The sequence below is a fragment of the Pundamilia nyererei genome, unplaced genomic scaffold (assembly GCF_000239375.1).
Source record: "Pundamilia nyererei isolate P.nyererei 1_Seehausen unplaced genomic scaffold, PunNye1.0 scaffold00071, whole genome shotgun sequence".
Classification (NCBI taxonomy): Eukaryota; Metazoa; Chordata; class Actinopteri; order Cichliformes; family Cichlidae; genus Pundamilia; species Pundamilia nyererei.
Genome location: NW_005187472.1, coordinates 2,224,249 through 2,242,045, shown reverse-complemented (window position 1 = coordinate 2,242,045; position 17,797 = coordinate 2,224,249). Strand labels below are relative to the sequence as shown.

Here is a 17,797-nt window from a genome sequence, read left to right as displayed (position 1 = left end):
GCTGTGGCTACAATGTAGCTTGCCATCACCAGTGTGTGAATGTGTGTGTGAATGGGTGAATGACTGGATATGTAAAGCGCTTTGGGGTCCTTAGGGACTAGTAAAGCGCTATATAAATACAGGCCATTTACCATTTTACCTTAAAGGCCGGTCCGTGAAAATAATGTTGGGCATAAACCGGTCCGTGGTGCCAAAAAGGGTAGGGACCGCTGTCTTAAGTAACCTCAGAAGTCCTCAAATTCCTTCCTATGTCACTCAGCATTTTCCTGATTGGCTGAATCAACTGCTTGATTTAGAGCATGTTGAATACAGTACTAAATTATAGTTGTTATGGCTAGAATATAACATAAAACTAAATAAAATTCTCATTGACTAATGACTTCTCACTTTTCATACCAGTTCCAGAGGCGGGAAATGACTAAATGCAATTACTGTTACTGTACTTAAGTTAAATTTTCAGGTATTTGTGCTTTAAGTATTTATTTTTCTGATGACTTTTTACGTTTAATGTATTTTCTACTCCTTCCATTTTCAAAACAGGCTCATTATTTAGGTGTGGGGAGTCATTATTTCCTACTGCATGCTTTAAAACATTAAGCCAGTTTACATAAGTAAATTGGAGTATCCATCACCAATGTTGAGCAAAATTGAAGCTGATGATTCACTCACTGAATTCCACCTTTATTCTGAGTACAAGTTGTAAATCGGCGTCGATAGCTTGTGCAAGATCTACTTATATCTTGTTGATTTCACCTTTTAATCTTCAAAGAACAGCAGCAGCACACCTCAGCTGATCACAGTCTGCCAGTGGGTTACATCATGTTGGGTAAGTCCATCTTTTATATGCAGTCTGTTCTCATACTTCATTCATGTGTTTCTGTTTTCTAAACCAAAAGAAAAAGTCGCTGCCACAACATCCACACAAAAACATGCTGTAATAAAATAAGGGGAGCCTAAAATTAATGCATAATGTTAGTTTCCTAATGGAAAAGGCCTACCAATGTGTGTATACAGACACACATTGAGAGTTTTAATTTTTGCTTTACATACATCATATTCCAAATCTCTTTCGAGTTGTTGGGTTACTTTAACACCAGAGACTTAAAGTTTGAGTATTTCAATCAGATTTTTATTTCATTTTATTCTATTTTCTTTGGCACAAATACACATTCATCTTAAGCTTTCATAACCCAGTTAACCCAGTCAAACCACTTTCACATTGGAAATTATTTACAACGAAACTCCAGTTTTATATAACAACAAAAAAACTCTTTGTAAATGTTCTCACACGCTGGCAAATGTTGTCGTTAAAACGATGAGACGATTAAATGAACTGCATGAAAATCCATCACAACCCTGTTTAAGCCACATTTACAGACTGGATTTAAATATATAAGCAATTTCAGTGGTACAACTTCAGCCACCAGTATAATAGTTAAGCCACATCAAGGTAATTGTAGAGCAGGGATTTCACTCAGTGATCACCTGTGAAGCAGAGGAAAAAATTACTTTGAAGTCCAGAGAAACAAAGTCTTACAGTTGGTTCAGCGAGGCTCGCCATATTTTATTTTTTGATTTAATTAAACATAACTCTGACCGTTCTAGACAAGCGCCTGTTTCAAAGAAGTGATCCCTTTCAGTAAGTGGTTTTATCTGATACCCCAAAAGTACTGTCATGACAGATGAACTCGAGAACTCCCTCTCATGTTTAAATGAGTTCCCATGAAGTCATTTTATACTGGAACTGGACTATTTTCAGCTTTCCACTCTTACTCTTACCATTGAGATTCGGATTACCATTTACGAGCTATGACTCGCAAACTGTCTCCACTGTTTATTGCTAACTATTAGCTTACCATCTCAACCATGTGTGCACTACTTAGCTACCACCCCAAAAATGCTGTTCATCACATTTATTGGCCGGTTTTTAAGTATTAATGTTTAGCTAACACATTTGTTGACTGTTAGATAAAACTAAGGATAATCCAGAGTTAAATGATACTGTTAGCTATTCTTAACATAGCTTCTCCACATACCAAGCAGTCTGGTGTACCATTAGCCAACAGCTTCAATTGTTAATCTTAGATTTAGCCAATAATTTCCAGCTGTTTAGTGACAAATCTATTTCAGCTGTATTTATCTATACTGTTGGATGATAATTTCATGCTAGCACATTTTTAATTAATAAACCTTTTTATTCACAATTGATGCTAACTATATCAACCATCCTTTTATGTTTTCTTTTCCGCCTTATTTTTCTATTGCATTACATAGAACAGTAATTCTAAACCAAGGATAAAAGTAACCCCTAACACAGTGTGAGCAGAAAACTGTGGATCATAGATTGCATATAAAAGAAAGATGCAGTTTTAGGATTGAAACGTGAAGCTAATGCGTGTGGGGAAAAAATGTCCTTGGTTCCCTTGATCTTGTTCTGTGACCTCAATAAATGCTTTGATAAGATAAAGAGCTTAAGAGCTAGTTGCAAATCTTATTTAATACAAAATGATCTGCATTTTAAAAAATTATAATACCCATTCTAGTCAAACAGGAGGATAAACAGAGCATGCAAGCCTACTTACTGTATGACCTGCTAGCCTACTTCCTTTGGTTTCTGACTCCTCACTCTTTACGAATCTTCTTTGATTAGATTAGATTAAACTAGACTACATTAGCCTTTATTTTCACCCTTGGCAGAATGTTATCTTGGATAAACGAGGAAACACATTATGTAAGATAATACACAAACGCTCATTTACAATTTCACCTATTTCAATTTATTACTTTATGCAATAATTCATACCTATTTATCTTAAAGTTGGAAACTCTGCCTTTTTCCTGAAGGCATAAACTTATAATTAAACTCCAAAGGGGATACTTTTACCCCTGGGTAAAAATTATTTTTCTAAAGACTGATTCTTCTTTTATACATTTTATCTAAGATATTAAGAGACACGAGATCTAAAATTATGCTGTGTTTGCAAAATAAAAAAACCCCAAACTACCTACATGTCATGTGAAAGAATAATAATTTTTTGCCTTCCATAATAGCAACAATTTAAGCTTTTATTTTACAAAAGTAATCCACACATTTCTTATGATTTCTGAAGTCTGAGACCTGAAGGCAATCACATATATTATAAGATCCAAATGTAGATGCAGCTATCATGTGAGCAAAATTAAATGTATTATAACACAATCAGAGCAAATCCATTTACTTCACCAGTGTTTTAATTGCTTTGACTTTTCCTACTCATGCATGGGGTTCTGCTCATGTTGCAATCTGTCCTCTTTTTTTAAAGCTGAGTGAATTTCTGACAGTTTTACTGCCTGAACATAGCACACATTCATTTAAAAGGCGACATAATAAAACTAAAAATAGTTTAACCTACTCCTGCTTCGGCAGGTGCGTGCTCCATTTTGCTTGACCTACATGCCTGTTGATGGACTGCCACCATAAACACCCTATATTGATAATAGAACGCAGCACTGTGGGAGCCAAACATTTACTGTTTTTATTGCTTTGTGCTGTATATACCACGCCAAGTCATGCAACACACTTTAAATACGCCACATGGGCAGTTTGTTTTGTTCACCTGTAAATCTGCATATTCAGTTCATGGCAAAGAAAACATAATGTTACTATTACACTCAAACATCATTTTCTCCTCCAACTGTGCATCATTACACTTTCTATATTTTGTTTCTTTGCATTCGAATGGAGCAAATTCGAGACTTTGTTATTACCTCCATCAGTGGTTCAGGTGTCAATTACATGACCAGGTTTTAAATTGCATGTTTAACCGGCTAGAGCATGACTTTTACAGCACACACACGCACACACACACACTCCTAAAAGTTAATAATAATCTATAATATTAAAGGATGTCTGTAGCCATATTTTGAGGATGAATTTGCGGACCTCTATGAATCATCTAAAGTTATTTCAAATATGCAAATAAACCTACTAAAGTACTGCCTCTTAAAAATTGCCATTATTCTACTTACTCACTATCCGTAGCTGGGCTTTGCTCTTTGTTTTCCCAGCTGTGAACTCTACCACGCCATTCAATTCCGGAGAGGTCTGCCTGAGGGTCAGCCTGTGCACTGTGCCCATCTTCTCCAGGCGTACCCGAGAGCTCGGCTGCAAAGGCTCCCCGTTCAGAGTCCACACGGGGGATTTGAAGACAGGAGCTGAGACCTCACATTCGAAGCAGGCCTCATCAGGAGCCATGACTTCCACATCTTTAAGCTCTCGGACCATCAATAAAGACTGGCCTGGGTAAGGGCATGAGAGAGAAAGCGGTTAAGTGTTTTAACCTACGAATACACATTTTTAAGAAGATGTCTCGGTCTGAACAGAGAAGTTAAAACAAAGGAGGCAAAACTTCCATCACTCCATATTTTTATCCATCAGCGTCACAGAGAAGCTGGAGATCATCCGAGCTGTCATAGGCCAAGGCACCCTATCTTACTTCACAAGGTAAGAAGTAGACAGTTAACTGTTTGAGGAGGCTGACACCTACTGGTTAAAAACAAAACAATTGAGGGTCTCTCCCTCTCTCTCTCCCTCTCTCCATGCTATGGTAATTAAGCCCCAATCAAGAAAACTGTTTTAAAAAATTAATTACAGGATTACAGGGAAGTACACCAAAATAAACTGTGAAGGAACAACTGAAGAAAAATCAACCAAATATGAACAAGGGCCCACCCGATCCCCTCAGAATCAGCTCATTTACATCCAATAATTTCTGTCTATTTAATAAAACTATAAAATTTTCACAGGCCCTGAAACTACAGTGAGGACACTGGAAAAAATGATTTTTTTTTTTTTACAGTTTCTTTTAACAGCGTTTGAGTGTTCTAAGTACAGAATACAGCCACTCAAAATTTTCAAGACTGAAAAACTGTGACCAGATTTTACAGCCACACAGTCAAAAGCGAAAGCTATAATCTTTAAAATTGTTCAAGATTTTATTCTATAACCAACTCTGAACATCAGTATCCAAGGAGATATTACAGGTTCACTACCAAAATCGAGGATAACACAAACATCCAGAGCACTGAATGTCAGACTACAATATATTCAGCAATCTTTTTAACAGTGTTGCTCCTGCATACTAATTAGCGGTTAAGATGCTGGATGGATGATTTTTTAAAATTACAAAGTCAATGTCTTACATTAAAGAGCCCGGCTGATATTTTTCACGTCAGATTATGTTGCCAAGAAACATCCCATGTTTTTGCCTTTTGGATCATCATCATCATCATTATTATTACATTGCTTTCCTGAAAGTTAAACAAAGTCTTTCTTTAACTGTTCCCATATTTACAAAGCAGCGCCACAGTAGATTTGCCCTCCCAGGAATGACCTAGGAGGGGTTCTTCTGCTGGCCATGCTCTCATTCTGTTCTCAAACAGGACTCTTTCATGATTTAGGCAAATTTGTAAACCACTACACTATGAAATCAGTGTAGAATCAAATCAGTGTAGATGATTTTAATTTGCCCGTTTGGGGACTTATCTATGAACATTACTTTATATCACCCATGATCAAGTTAAATAAGGTGATTGTGAAATTAAAACAGACTGACTCCTATATAAAAATGTGCCGGGATATTACACCTTTCACGAAATAAGAAATTACATGTGGTAACTCTGCTGTTCCAGTAGGTGGCACTATCTGGTTATATATGCACACACAGTATTTGCTGTTGCTACTATAAGAGAGGGATTTTATCTTGTTACAGCTCTAATAACAAACTTTGGGTATTTTAATAACAGACTCTGGGGGGAAGGGGTGGAAAAAATGTAAGTCCTGACATTTGTCTCTACAACCCATTTTATGGGATAATCAATGGCACAGAAATAAAAACAGACCTAGTAAAGGTGGTGCATGCCTAGATAACAATATCCTGCTAAAAGAACTAGACTTAACTTTTGGTCAGATGTCATTTTTGTGCACTGATGATGTTAAGCTTTAATGAAAAAGTCTCTTACCCTCCACTGTCAGCTTTGCAGAGCAAGTATAATCTCCAACCTGCACACTGTATGTGCCCTCATCATCTAGCGCCACCTGCTGGATGATCAGCTTGCGATAACATCCTTCGCTGCAGATCTCGAAGCGTTCAGAGGGCAGGATGACATTGCTGCCTTTGTACCAGCGGATGCTACATCTGGGGTTGGATACTGTGCAGTCCAAGATCACACGGCTCTTCTCAAGGGCCGTCTTGTCTTGCAGAGGTTTTACAATACTGACTGGAAGCTCTGAAAGGGAAGGAATGTCGTTTAAATATGGGTCTTATTGAAATCACAACACACTGAGGTAGACATCGTAACCTACCTCACCTTACTTTAATGATTAGAAAATACATATTCAATACATGCACTAGGGACAGGAAATGTGAAGCTAAATATTGATTGCATTGAAAAAATGAAATTTTACTGTTTAGTTGGATTAACTGAGCAAACTCACTGAGTTAACTGAGCAAAAATCACTGAATTAACCCCCCAAAACTTAAGGATCATCAGGTTGCCCCAGTATGGTTTATCCATTCTAATTAGTTAGTAGGTGCTTTATTTGAATACCTTCCACCTCCAAGTAAGCAACAGATTCAATGTGCCTTGCCACAAACTTAATCTCTCCAGAGTCCTCTGCTCGCACGTTGCACATGAGAAGAAAATGTTTTGTCCCTGAAATGAAAAAAATTCTGAAATGTTTATTATAAAATATTTTTTCAGATTCTCAGGTTTTCTTTCTGGTTAAAGCCTAAAAAGTATTTTTGTTTGTTTATTTGTTTTGGTTTTTGCAAACCTTCCTGGCGGATCTTAATGGTGCTGGTGGGCTGTATCCGCTCCCCATTTTTGTACCATTCCCCTGGCACATCCTCCACTGTGATCTCACAAACAAACACAGCGTTTTCATCCTCTTTGATGTCCAGGTCCTCAAGACCTTGGAGGATCACCAGCTCACGCTCTGTAGAATTCAAATTTAAAAATATGTATATATAAATACATATGTATACATATATATATTTAAGATTACAATGGAGTCCTCATTCACACATCCAGCAGACATAGAACATATAAATGTTGCAGGCAGATGGCAGCATTGTGCTGTATTTGTAAAGCTGAAAGCCACGTCTTGAATGCAGTTTCAACTCCTTACTAAAACAACATGGCCATAAATACCAGCTACAGCCAGCAGTACTAATAATTTATTATTAATCATTAATTCATTAATTAACTTCCCAATCTAATTAGTAATAATAGCCTAATAGCACTATTGGGGCTACAATTATGAACATTTTATTAGAACAATATATTTGTATAGCTAAGTTTCTCATTTTTCTCAGACACAGAAACTTTTAACTAATGTATTTTTTATATGTAGCTCTGAATCTGCAAATATTATTCTGATGGTATCCACACAAGTACAATTTCTTAATAGCTCATCTTGATTTTTAAGGAGAAAGACACTTATTCTCTGCTGTGTTCTTCTTAAACATTAAGAGAACTGCATTATATGCACATGTAAGTAAGTAAAATTTTATTTATATAGCACATTTCTAGATAAAAGATCACAAAGTGCTTCACAAGGTATAAAACAAAAACAGACAGTTAACAAAATGCAATTCTAAAAAGATGTGTTTTTAGTTGTTTTTTAACAGTGATCACTGAGTCCGTAGATCTTAAGTTCTGAGGAAGAGAGTTCCACAGTCTGGCGGCCCCAGTGTCAAAAGCTCTGTCTCCCTTGGTTTTCAGCCTTGTATGCTGAACAACAAGTAGGCCCGGATCACAAGACCTCAGGGACCTACTAGGGACATAGGGCTGTAAAAGTTCAATGATGTAGGCTGGTGCTTGTCCTTGAAGAGCTTTAAATGTCAGAACCGGTATCTTAAAATGGAGATACTAATCTTACTAGTACTGTTAGCCAAAAAGCAACAATATCTCCAAAATTAGACTACTGTACTCCTTGATATAATGGAGCCTTAACCACAACCTCAAATCGCTGGCAGGCAATACAAAATTATATTTAGTAACTTATTAAGTTACTTATTTGTTGTAGTTTGGTGTAGTTGTGTTCAACTACAACATGCTTCAGTGAGGTTATTGCTAACTGCTAACTAAAGCTTGGCTTGTTTGAATTGCGAATAATTGGTGATTGATGCGATAATGTCCAGCTATACCAGCATAAATACCAATAATCAGGCACGTGGGCTTTATAAGTGTTGAAGCAACAGGTGATTCTTGTTGAATACACCGGCTACAGCTGTGTAGAATTCAGGTTCCAAGCCATCTAACAGTGTCTGATCATAGCTCAGAAGATGACCTTGGTAGTAATTGTGTAATTCTGAATAAAAATGCCCAACCATTTGATGTGGCACTGTAGTGAGTCATCATTCTAGTTTTTGTAAGGTCCTTATTGCAAAAAACACCCCATCTCATAATATCGCTTCTTATCAAAACTATATAAATTTAGGACCAGTAAGAATTTTTTTTAAAACCTACAACTGCTTTAATACTTGGTTGCCATCAAGTTGGTATCATTTTACATAGTAGACTGTACCGTAGACTTCCACAGTGCAGGATGTAGCTGCATCTCCTGCATCGCAGGTGTACATGCCAGAATCACTGACTTGGCATTTCATGATCTGGAGAAACCGTTTCCTTCCCATTGCATAAATGCGCAAGTCTTTGCTGGTCTTCACCTCAGCCCCGTCCTGAAAATGATAAGAAAACACAAAATAACACAAACAAATGCAGTAAAATTTTACTTTGAACATTCTGCAGAGATCAAGAGTTGGTTTGGGGAAATTACTCTAAAAAAACTTTTAACATCAATGTTTTCAGGGTGTTTTTTTTTTTCTGTGGTCTTTTGTCAGTATCACAAATGTTGCCAGTAAAGAATAAATAAAAAAACCAAACACTGACCTTCATCCATTTCACATCCACGTTGTGTCTTGACAGCTCACACTCGATGGAGATTACTGCCCCTTCAGGGAACCTCTGGTTCTCCAGTTTTCTGAAAACGGTCACTGGGGGCTCTGGTGCAGAAAGAGATTACTTAACAGCCAAAATCCTGCTTAAATTTCTTCAAACGCATTGCTGCTCAAAATTAAAGTAACCTTTAGGAGTAACTTATATGGATTCATTGCGATGACATTTTCATCCAATTGTCATCGACAGCATTTCATACTGAGCTCAAAGGGATGATGCATACTGAGTGACTGGTTATGGAGTGGATTATTTTACAGCATGAGGTTAAAATGACACCTGACAGAAAAGACTCAACCGAGCTACTGCTTTTCACTTGGTTGGGCTAGGCCAATTTGTGTTTGTAACACGAGCCCGGATAAAGGCAGTGGTAGCAGTGCTGTCAATCCATTCTGTTACATGCCTCCACTAGTTGGCACATGGCCAGCTTTGAGTAGGCCACTTTAGCTACCAGTTTAAGGTCACAACAAAATGAGTAAAGTTGCAGTTTGCCTGCTGTGAACAGAAGTGCATAATAAGTTGGCCTGGATTACTTACATGATTATTGAACTAAACAGTTGAGCAATTTGCACTCATTATCGCAAAGCTGCTTCTCTTTACAATTTACCTACCCTTTACAACAAGCCTTGCAGAGGTCTTCAGATTCTCTATGCAGAACACAAAGGTGCCAGTGTCTTCTACTGACAGGTTAGAGATAGTAAGGCTGTGGACTTGTCCTTTTGCGCTCATACGGAAGTGATTAGTTGGCTTAAGCTTGAGTCCGTTTCTCATCCATGTGCCCGGGACATTGGGATGGGACACCTCTACCTCAAAAGAAGCCGTTTCCCTCTCTGTGGTTTTAATGTCAGTCAGTCCCCTCTTGATTGTGATTTTTCGAGCTACAGAGGCATCAAAGTGGGAAAAGTCATGTTTGAGAGACTGGGAACCTAACACAGGCATTTTCATTTCAGGCATTTAGCGCTGAGCAGACATGGCGTCCTTTTATAGTCGGAGAACAGGCGTGGAGTCTTTTTGGTGCACAGTGGTTAAACAATACAAGCTGGCACGTACACAAGCCATTTGAGCACTGGGCTTTTCGCAAAAGCCCAGTGCACTTTGGAAGGGCCAACATTTTTCACTTATTCTAACACAGACACACATTCCCTGTGGAAAAAAAGGAGTGTTTATTTTGGAGACCTGATGACAACAACCTCAATTTTGAAGGCCAGGGTGTAAATTTAGATGCAATAGGAGGAGATCCAAATTCATAGGAGGTGCCAACAGCAGCCTGAAGTACTGACTTTCCCCTTCCCACCCACACTAGTGTTGAAAGAACAGCCTTTAATTCACCCACTGGCCTGTGGCTCATAGGACTACGAAACACAAGAAGCATCTGCAAAGAAAAACAAGCATAAGTACATCTTAATCACCACAACCTACCCGTTTTACAGTATGCCAGGCCTCAATGCTCTCGAGAAAGTTAAATGACGCTTATTCATAGGAATTTTCTATTTTGTTTACAAAATCAAATTATGGGCTGTGAACAGAGGCATCTTTTAATTATCAAGCATTTAACCCTTAGAATAGAATTTGGTGTGTCCCGCCCATGTGTAATTATCAGGGCTTTGTTGGTCCTGCGTCACAACAGAAAACCCTGGTCCGAAAGTCAGCTTGGGCTGTAAGGATATCACCTGTTGGATTCCATCATATTTCAGTACAAGTGCCAACCTGGTCCCCAGGTCACTCAAATTACTCTTACTCAGTTAATTGAAATTTGCCTTCATATGAAGCAGTGATGGAGGCTGCGCGTGAGATGGGGTTGTCGGCAACAGCGGTAAACAAACAACAACAGGGCATAGTGAGAACACGTGGGCACTTACGTTCCACTGTGAGCTGGGCTTGTGTGCGGTCATGAAGGGTTTCACAGCTGTAGGTGCCCCGGTCAGACATTGACACTTTGTGGAGGGTGAGACTGTGTTTGCGGCCCTTGTGCTTTAGAGTATACTTGGCCCCAGGGTGGATTAGCACCCCTTGCCTCATCCACCGCACCTCTCCCGAATCCACACTCACCTCCACTTCTAGAGTTGCTTCACTGTATTCTTCAGCTACAACTGGTGTCATTTTCTTACTGAACAGCACCTGTTGCTCTTGAAGTGAATGTTAGGAATTAGTACATAACAGCGTGTCAACAGTTTTACCGCATCACTTATATTCAATTACAGTATGCTTAAGTTATGTATGTGGTTTTTGTTAAGTCTACTGTGAGGCCACACCCAAACCAACGGGAATATGTAAACCAGCAAAGGTGCATGGCAAGTTTAAGCACAGAGAATGAGTAAAAAGCTCTGTGGGGCCTTACCCCCTGCAGTGCAATGCACGCCAAAACCACTGAGCCACTTGTCTCTGTCAGTAACCAGAGGAATTCTGATATGAGAACCTGTGAGGTGCAAGCTGTCAAAGTCACCTTTTCAATAGTTTAAAGTTGTTTGCAAGGAATATGTGTCATATATGCTGTTAAAGGTAAACTACTCCACTGAAGCTTGATAGTCACCAGAGAAAAATAAGGAAACTTAATGTTGAATATTCTAACCTCTATGGATTATTCAAATTTGTAAAGTGTCAATCGCAGGGGCTGCAACTCACCTTGAACCTGTAGTTCTGCCTCTGAAATCAACCCCTCTGCATCAGCTGTCACTCTGCTGCTATCTGAAACCATGCAGTTGTTGATGCAGAGCATGTGGCATAGCCCATTGCTGGAAACCACAGTGCGCTCGTTCAGGGCTACTTGCTTGCCGTTTAAGCGCCACACCAACTTGGTGTCCTCTGGTGAAACCACACACTTAAAAACTGCATCTTCTCCTTCACAGATGATGACATTGCGAAGCTCTGCTATGAACTCAATAGTACGGGGGGCTGAAAAACATTCATATGAATTGTGAGCTCAAACTTTGCTCACATGTTACAATTGCACATTGGCCAGCATATTGTCTCTCTTAAAGATTTACACGGACTTACTTTCTACAGTAACAGTGGCTGAGGTCTTGTCATCTGTGGATTCACAGACATATTCTCCACTGTCTTCCTCCATTAGTTGGTGGATGGTAAAGCTCCGCTCTCTACCTTGAGCCCTGATTGTGTGCTGACGGCTATGAGAGATCTCGTTGCCATTTTTTAGCCACTGAACGTCTCCTTTTGGCTTGTTGATCTCACATTGTAACGTAAGGCGGGTTCCCTTTAGAGCCTTGATATTCTCCAACTGTCTGATAAATTTAACCTTCATTTCTGTTGGGCAAAGAAATACAGTTTTAGATCATGGCATCTTGTAATCAAATACTTAGAAAGAGAGGTCACATTTTGTTAAGTGACAAATTCCTACCTTTCACTAAAAGACTGAAATACATCTCATCTGTCTTTACGTCACAGACATATTCTCCAGAATCAGACAGCTGCAGAGGATTAATGATGAGCTTGTGGGTATTACCCACACTGGAGATGTGAATGTTCTCCTCGTTCAATAGTTGGCCATCTTTCAGCCACCGAACATTTGCTCTTTCATGGCTCACAATGGCACACAGTGTGACGCTCTCGTTTTCATAGGCTGTGATGTTGTTTGCTTTTTTATTCAGAAACTTGGCTGGCGGCTCTGAGCAAAAATACATTTACAAAGAAGCTGCTTGAAATTCCAAGTGCAAGCATCATTAACCTCCTAGGACCTGGCGTCCACATATGTGGACATCACATTTTGGGTTGTCTAGACCAAAATACTTAATTTTTCTCTACAAGGGCCTGATATCCACTTACAAGGACGTTATACTGCCACTGATCTATCAAAATTTAAAACGAATGTCCTCATATGTGGATCTCATTTTTCTCAGAAACTAAAATTAGGTAAAAAAAAAAAAATCTGGTAATTCTTTGTTTTTACAATCATCAGTTCCCAATCAACCCAAATAGCAAAGAAAAATTAAAAATGCATGTCATGAAAGAGTTTGGGTCTTAGGAGGTTAAACCTAGTCATATGAAATTCTGACACCTCTTTGAACATCATCTTAACTTACCTTGGATCTCTACAATTGTTATCAATTTGTCATCGAGGGCATCGCAAATGTATTCTCCAGAGTCCGAGGGCTGAAGTCCAGAGAGAACAAGCTTCCTAACAACGTCATAGTTGTCAATTTTTACGCGAGTATCTGGTTTCAGTCTCTTGCCGTTCCATAACCACTCAACTGTGGCGTTTGGCCGAGACACTTCACACTCCAAAATAAGATCATCTCCTGCTACCAGTATATGATGCTCTGGGTGGCCTGCATTTCCAATGATCTGCACAGGAGGCTCTGAACAAAAACAAGCACATTATCATTTTGTGTTCAACATAAAGGAAAGACAAGTTGTTAAGTATTTATTATTAATATTACCTTTGACAGTGATATAGAAGACTATTTTATCATCCACTGCATCGCAGGTATATTCCCCTGAATCTTCAAATGCCGCATTTAGGACCACCAGAGATCGGAAAACACCTTGCTCTTCGATGCAGTATCGCTCATTGTCATCAATAAGCTTGTCATCTTTATACCAGCTGACTGAGGCATTGGCTCTTGAGAGTTCACATACAAGAATAATGTCATCTGATACTAAGAACTGTTTTTCTATTTTTGCATCTGTTTTTCCAAGAATTTTTACAGGTAATTCTGAAAATGAAGAAAACAGAACATTCCATTTATTGGAACAGAATAATTGCCAGACCATCTGCAAAGGGAAAAAGTATTCCTTCACTGCTAGCCAATGGTTGCAGGACAGTCAAGCTATATACGCTGCACTCGCAAACTATTCCCCAAATGATAGTGAAACAGTCTGGAAACCATTTGCCTTCAAAGTAAAAGTTGTGGCTTCTAAAATGTGTTTGTTAAAGCAATAATGTCCTTACTTTTTTTCCCAGGTTTTACTGCTGCTTGGAGTGTAAATGTAAAGTGTTTGCAGACAAATCTCTATCTTTCATGCACACTACAGGCAACTGCAGCAATCTGCTAGAGACCAAAACAATCACAAGGTTTTTGGTGCTGGGACACATACACATCTTTCTCTAGCAACTGGAGATCAGCAACTAGTCTCTAGGCCTGTTTACAGACAGTACGTCTGTGTTAAATCTACACCATAGATATGCCGTAAGCACAAACCCTTATGAAGCCTTCCTAGAAGTATAACCACACATCACCATCAATGCAGCCTGCCACTTCCATGGGCAACATCAGTGGCTCTACATAGATTCACCCCAGAAGCATAATTCAGGCATGAGGCTTAACCTACCTTGCACTATCACACTGAAATCCATTACATCGTCTTTTGCGTCGCAGACATATTGCCCAGCATCTTCCACTGTCAGCGAGTGAATGGTCAACTGACGGATGACGCCATCTTCAAGGATTGTGATGTTTCTAGAGTCTTCGACTTCTTCCCCATTCTTCTTCCAAGTGACTTCAGCATTTGATCTTGAAACCTCGCAGTCTAGAACTAGAGTCTCCCCGGCCATTTTCTCTACTCTACTTGCCATCTTCCGAGGACGAATGAAGCGAACAGGAGGCTCTGTGTGTTAAGTGAATCTTAAGTTAGAGTGGATATATGCTGACATAGCAAGAGCCTTCTAATTATTAAGTTTAATTACCTGCTATGTTTACAAAGAACGTCTTGGAGTCATCCGCTGTGTCGCACACATATTCTGCTGAATCTTTGACAGTGGTTTCAGGTATAATAAGTCTTCTGTAGACACCGTCCACCTCCAGAATGAGATTGTCGTTCTCCTCCACCTCGAGTCCATCACGATACCAGCGTACCATTGCATTGGGCCGTGAGATCTCACAGCTTAGCACCATCCTCTCAGATGTCTGCTGACACAGTTCCATTTCTGACTGACTTGGGGATACAATCTTCACTGGAGGTTCTGAAAGTGAATGGTATTACCCAGCTTTTCAATTAAAACAATACTGCATAATAGTGTAAAGGCTTCTGTATGCACCAGTTAAAATATTTCTCAGCTCTTTGTAGAGCAACAGACCAGAGTTAATTTCACCTTACCTTGGTGGGAGGCCATTTAGATATCAATATTTTAGCCTTAAAAATGTTCTGATGATGCGTGACATTGACTTGTTTGAGTTAAATATACCAACCCCCTAATAGGACATTGTGCTCCTTTCTCTTATAACAGTGACACATACACAGACAGTATCTATAGTGTCAGGTGTTTGTACCTGTGATATTTAGGTGAAAGAATATTGAATCGTCAGCTGTATCACAGACGTATTCTCCAGAATCCTCTACTCCACTAGACAGTATCTTAAGTCGTCGATAAGGCCCTTCTACCTTGAGCTTGATGTTCTCACTCTCTTGAAGCTTTTGACCGTCTTTATACCAGCTGACCACACCACTGGCACGAGACAGTTCACAGCTTAGAATAATTTCATCGGGGACATGACGGTCAAGGTGGACATCCTCCTTGGGATAGATTATCGTCACAGGAGGTTCTTTGGGGGAAGAGTACAAGCAATTGAAGCCACATCTGTATATGCAGATACAATCAGCAGATGTTTTTGAATTCTGGACTGTTGTATTTGAGTATTTTATTACCTCGTATGTTAACTTTGAAGACTAAAACGTTGTCTCCTACACGGGATGTGTATGTAGCTGTATCGGACAGCTGGGCTGAATGTATAATCAGCTTTCTTTTGGTGCCCTCTGCTTGGATTGTAACATTATTGGTTGGTTGCATTTCAGTTCCGTCTTTGTACCATTTGACAACACCATCAGACCTTGATACTTCACATGACAGAACAAGCTGTTCATGTTCCACAACACTCTGGAAAAGGTCCCTCTCTGGGATATCAGCAAATGTTACCGGTGGTGCTGCAGAAAAAAACAAAAACAAAAAAAAATACTAAAAGTAGTTTTCGGATGAATCTAGATCTCATTATTTATGCTCATGCACAAGTTTTCACAGCCTAGTCATGCTGATTTTAAGCTTTGCTGTCAAGGTAATAACTCCTCACAGACATCAGAAGCATTGGTGGGTGTTAAGCCACATTTGAAGTGATGTAAAAACATATGTGCGGCAGTGCACTCATGAAATACTATTTACACAGGTTTGCAGAAAAAAAAGTTCATCATAATACATGCTGGACACTGAAGACGCTGTCCTAAAATGTAAAGCATGTATACAGAAAGCAGCTAAACGTTTAGACGTTTAAGAAAATCAGCTACGATGGATACGATGATGATCAGGTTTTGCTTTGTTAAGTATTAGAGGTCATGAAGGTGTACAAAACAGAACAGTTAAAACATTTGCCAAGAAAACATGGCCAAAAGAGATCATATCACCTTTCACCTCCACACAGAAATCGTTGAACTCTGAATCATCATCAGTTTTACAATTGTACATGCCAGAGCATGAAGATGTGGCCGGTTTCATAACCAGTGTCCTCTTTTTGCTCTTTGAATCAACGTTTAGTTCCGATTCTGGCAAGAGTTTTATTCCATCCTCATTCAAGCAGGTCTGGATTGCAGAATGTGAGATCTCGCACTTTGGTTTTATCAGTCCGCCTGCTTCAAGAGGATCGTTCCTCTCAGCCTCTGGAACAGCTGAGAATCAAACCCATGCTATAGGATCTTCAATTCATTAACAGTAACCAGATAGCAATGGTAAACAGATTTGTGTTTGTTATCCTACACTGTACAACTTACTTCAGTTTTTATAGTCAAGGGTGAGGTATGCCAACAGTGATTTTAATTAACTGATATTTGGCTCCAGAATGGTGTAAATGTTGTTTGGCAGACAGTGAAATCACACCATTATTTTAGCATATAGCACTACAATGTAGTATGTAATAATAGTGTAGTATGCCTGGTCTCATTCCTAGGGAGTCAGATACTGTTGTTGTGTCAAGACGGGCATCTATCGGGTACCCACAAGTTGTCCTTTGGTGTTGGTGCAGTGACACACTGGGTTTATGGTTCCACCCATAAACAGGTCTTACTTCAAAGTCATAGCATATGGACACTCATAAAGTATGAATTGGCACCATATTTAAACTCACTGGGAAGCATAATTTCTCAGTGTGCATGGCCACTTTTGAGAAGGGGTTTTATTACAAACCAAGATCTTTTCCTGAACCTAACCATTAGTGTTCAGTGCCTAAACATACAGTCCAAACATACAAAAGTTTAAGACCACTTGAAAAATGGCAAAACATTATATTTTGCATGGTTGGATCATAGCAAGGTTCCAAGTAATGGGAGTGAGACAAAACATTTTTTTGAACATGCAGTTTATTGAAAACACTACTGTAGCTGTTTTACAGCTGATCAAAAGTTTAGGACCACAAGCCTTTAAAAGGCCAAATCTGTGCAAAAATGTGGATTCATTGTCATTTTCTGTCAGGTAGTCACACTGTCATGACGTTCTGATGGCAAAGGCAAAAAAATGTTCCCTTTTTGAACGTGGTCGGCTTGTTGAACTGCATATGCAGGGTCTCTCGCAGTGCACAATCACAGCTTAAATAATCCTGAGGGTTATGGAACCAAAATGTCAAGTGGAAAACCCCCAAAATTTCACCAGCACTGAGCCGGAGGATCCAGTTGGCTGTCCATCAAGAAACTGGACAATCCTCAACCCAAATTAAAGCCATTACTGGTACCGACTGCAGCCCCATAACCATCAGACACTGAAGGGCTTCAAAAATAAAAAAAAAACGTCTCCTTGACATCATTTTCATTTTCTGGTCAACCTCAGACAAGGCTGAAAACAACAGAGGTGGCCTCGTGTCCATGAACG

General features: G+C 39.3%; 1 protein-coding gene across 14 annotated transcripts in view; it reads right to left on the bottom strand.

Annotated features, from left to right (window-relative positions):
• Positions 1-1,112: 1,112 nt before the first annotated feature.
• The window catches only part of obsl1b (obscurin like cytoskeletal adaptor 1b), a 36,074-nt gene continuing 19,389 nt past the window's right edge, over positions 1,113-17,797 (bottom strand). For 13 of the 14 annotated variants that reach the window (XM_005736876.2, XM_005736879.2, XM_005736884.2 and 10 more), the window contains 19 exons: positions 16,345-16,605; positions 15,598-15,873; positions 15,222-15,494; positions 14,639-14,914; positions 14,284-14,559; positions 13,392-13,667; positions 13,035-13,310; positions 12,353-12,619; positions 11,992-12,258; positions 11,620-11,889; positions 10,857-11,123; positions 9,609-9,875; positions 8,935-9,047; positions 8,570-8,723; positions 6,815-6,976; positions 6,589-6,693; positions 6,001-6,267; positions 4,009-4,278; positions 1,113-1,485 (listed from right to left, as the gene is read on the bottom strand). In XM_005736876.2, coding sequence (XP_005736933.1) covers positions 1,475-1,485; positions 4,009-4,278; positions 6,001-6,267; positions 6,589-6,693; positions 6,815-6,976; positions 8,570-8,723; positions 8,935-9,047; positions 9,609-9,875; positions 10,857-11,123; positions 11,620-11,889; positions 11,992-12,258; positions 12,353-12,619; positions 13,035-13,310; positions 13,392-13,667; positions 14,284-14,559; positions 14,639-14,914; positions 15,222-15,494; positions 15,598-15,873; positions 16,345-16,605 — 4,334 coding nt within the window. In that variant the 3' untranslated portion in view covers positions 1,113-1,474. The remainder of the gene's footprint in view (positions 1,486-4,008; positions 4,279-6,000; positions 6,268-6,588; positions 6,694-6,814; positions 6,977-8,569; positions 8,724-8,934; positions 9,048-9,608; positions 9,876-10,856; positions 11,124-11,619; positions 11,890-11,991; positions 12,259-12,352; positions 12,620-13,034; positions 13,311-13,391; positions 13,668-14,283; positions 14,560-14,638; positions 14,915-15,221; positions 15,495-15,597; positions 15,874-16,344; positions 16,606-17,797) is intronic. The other variant, XM_005736880.2, reaches the window with a different exon arrangement.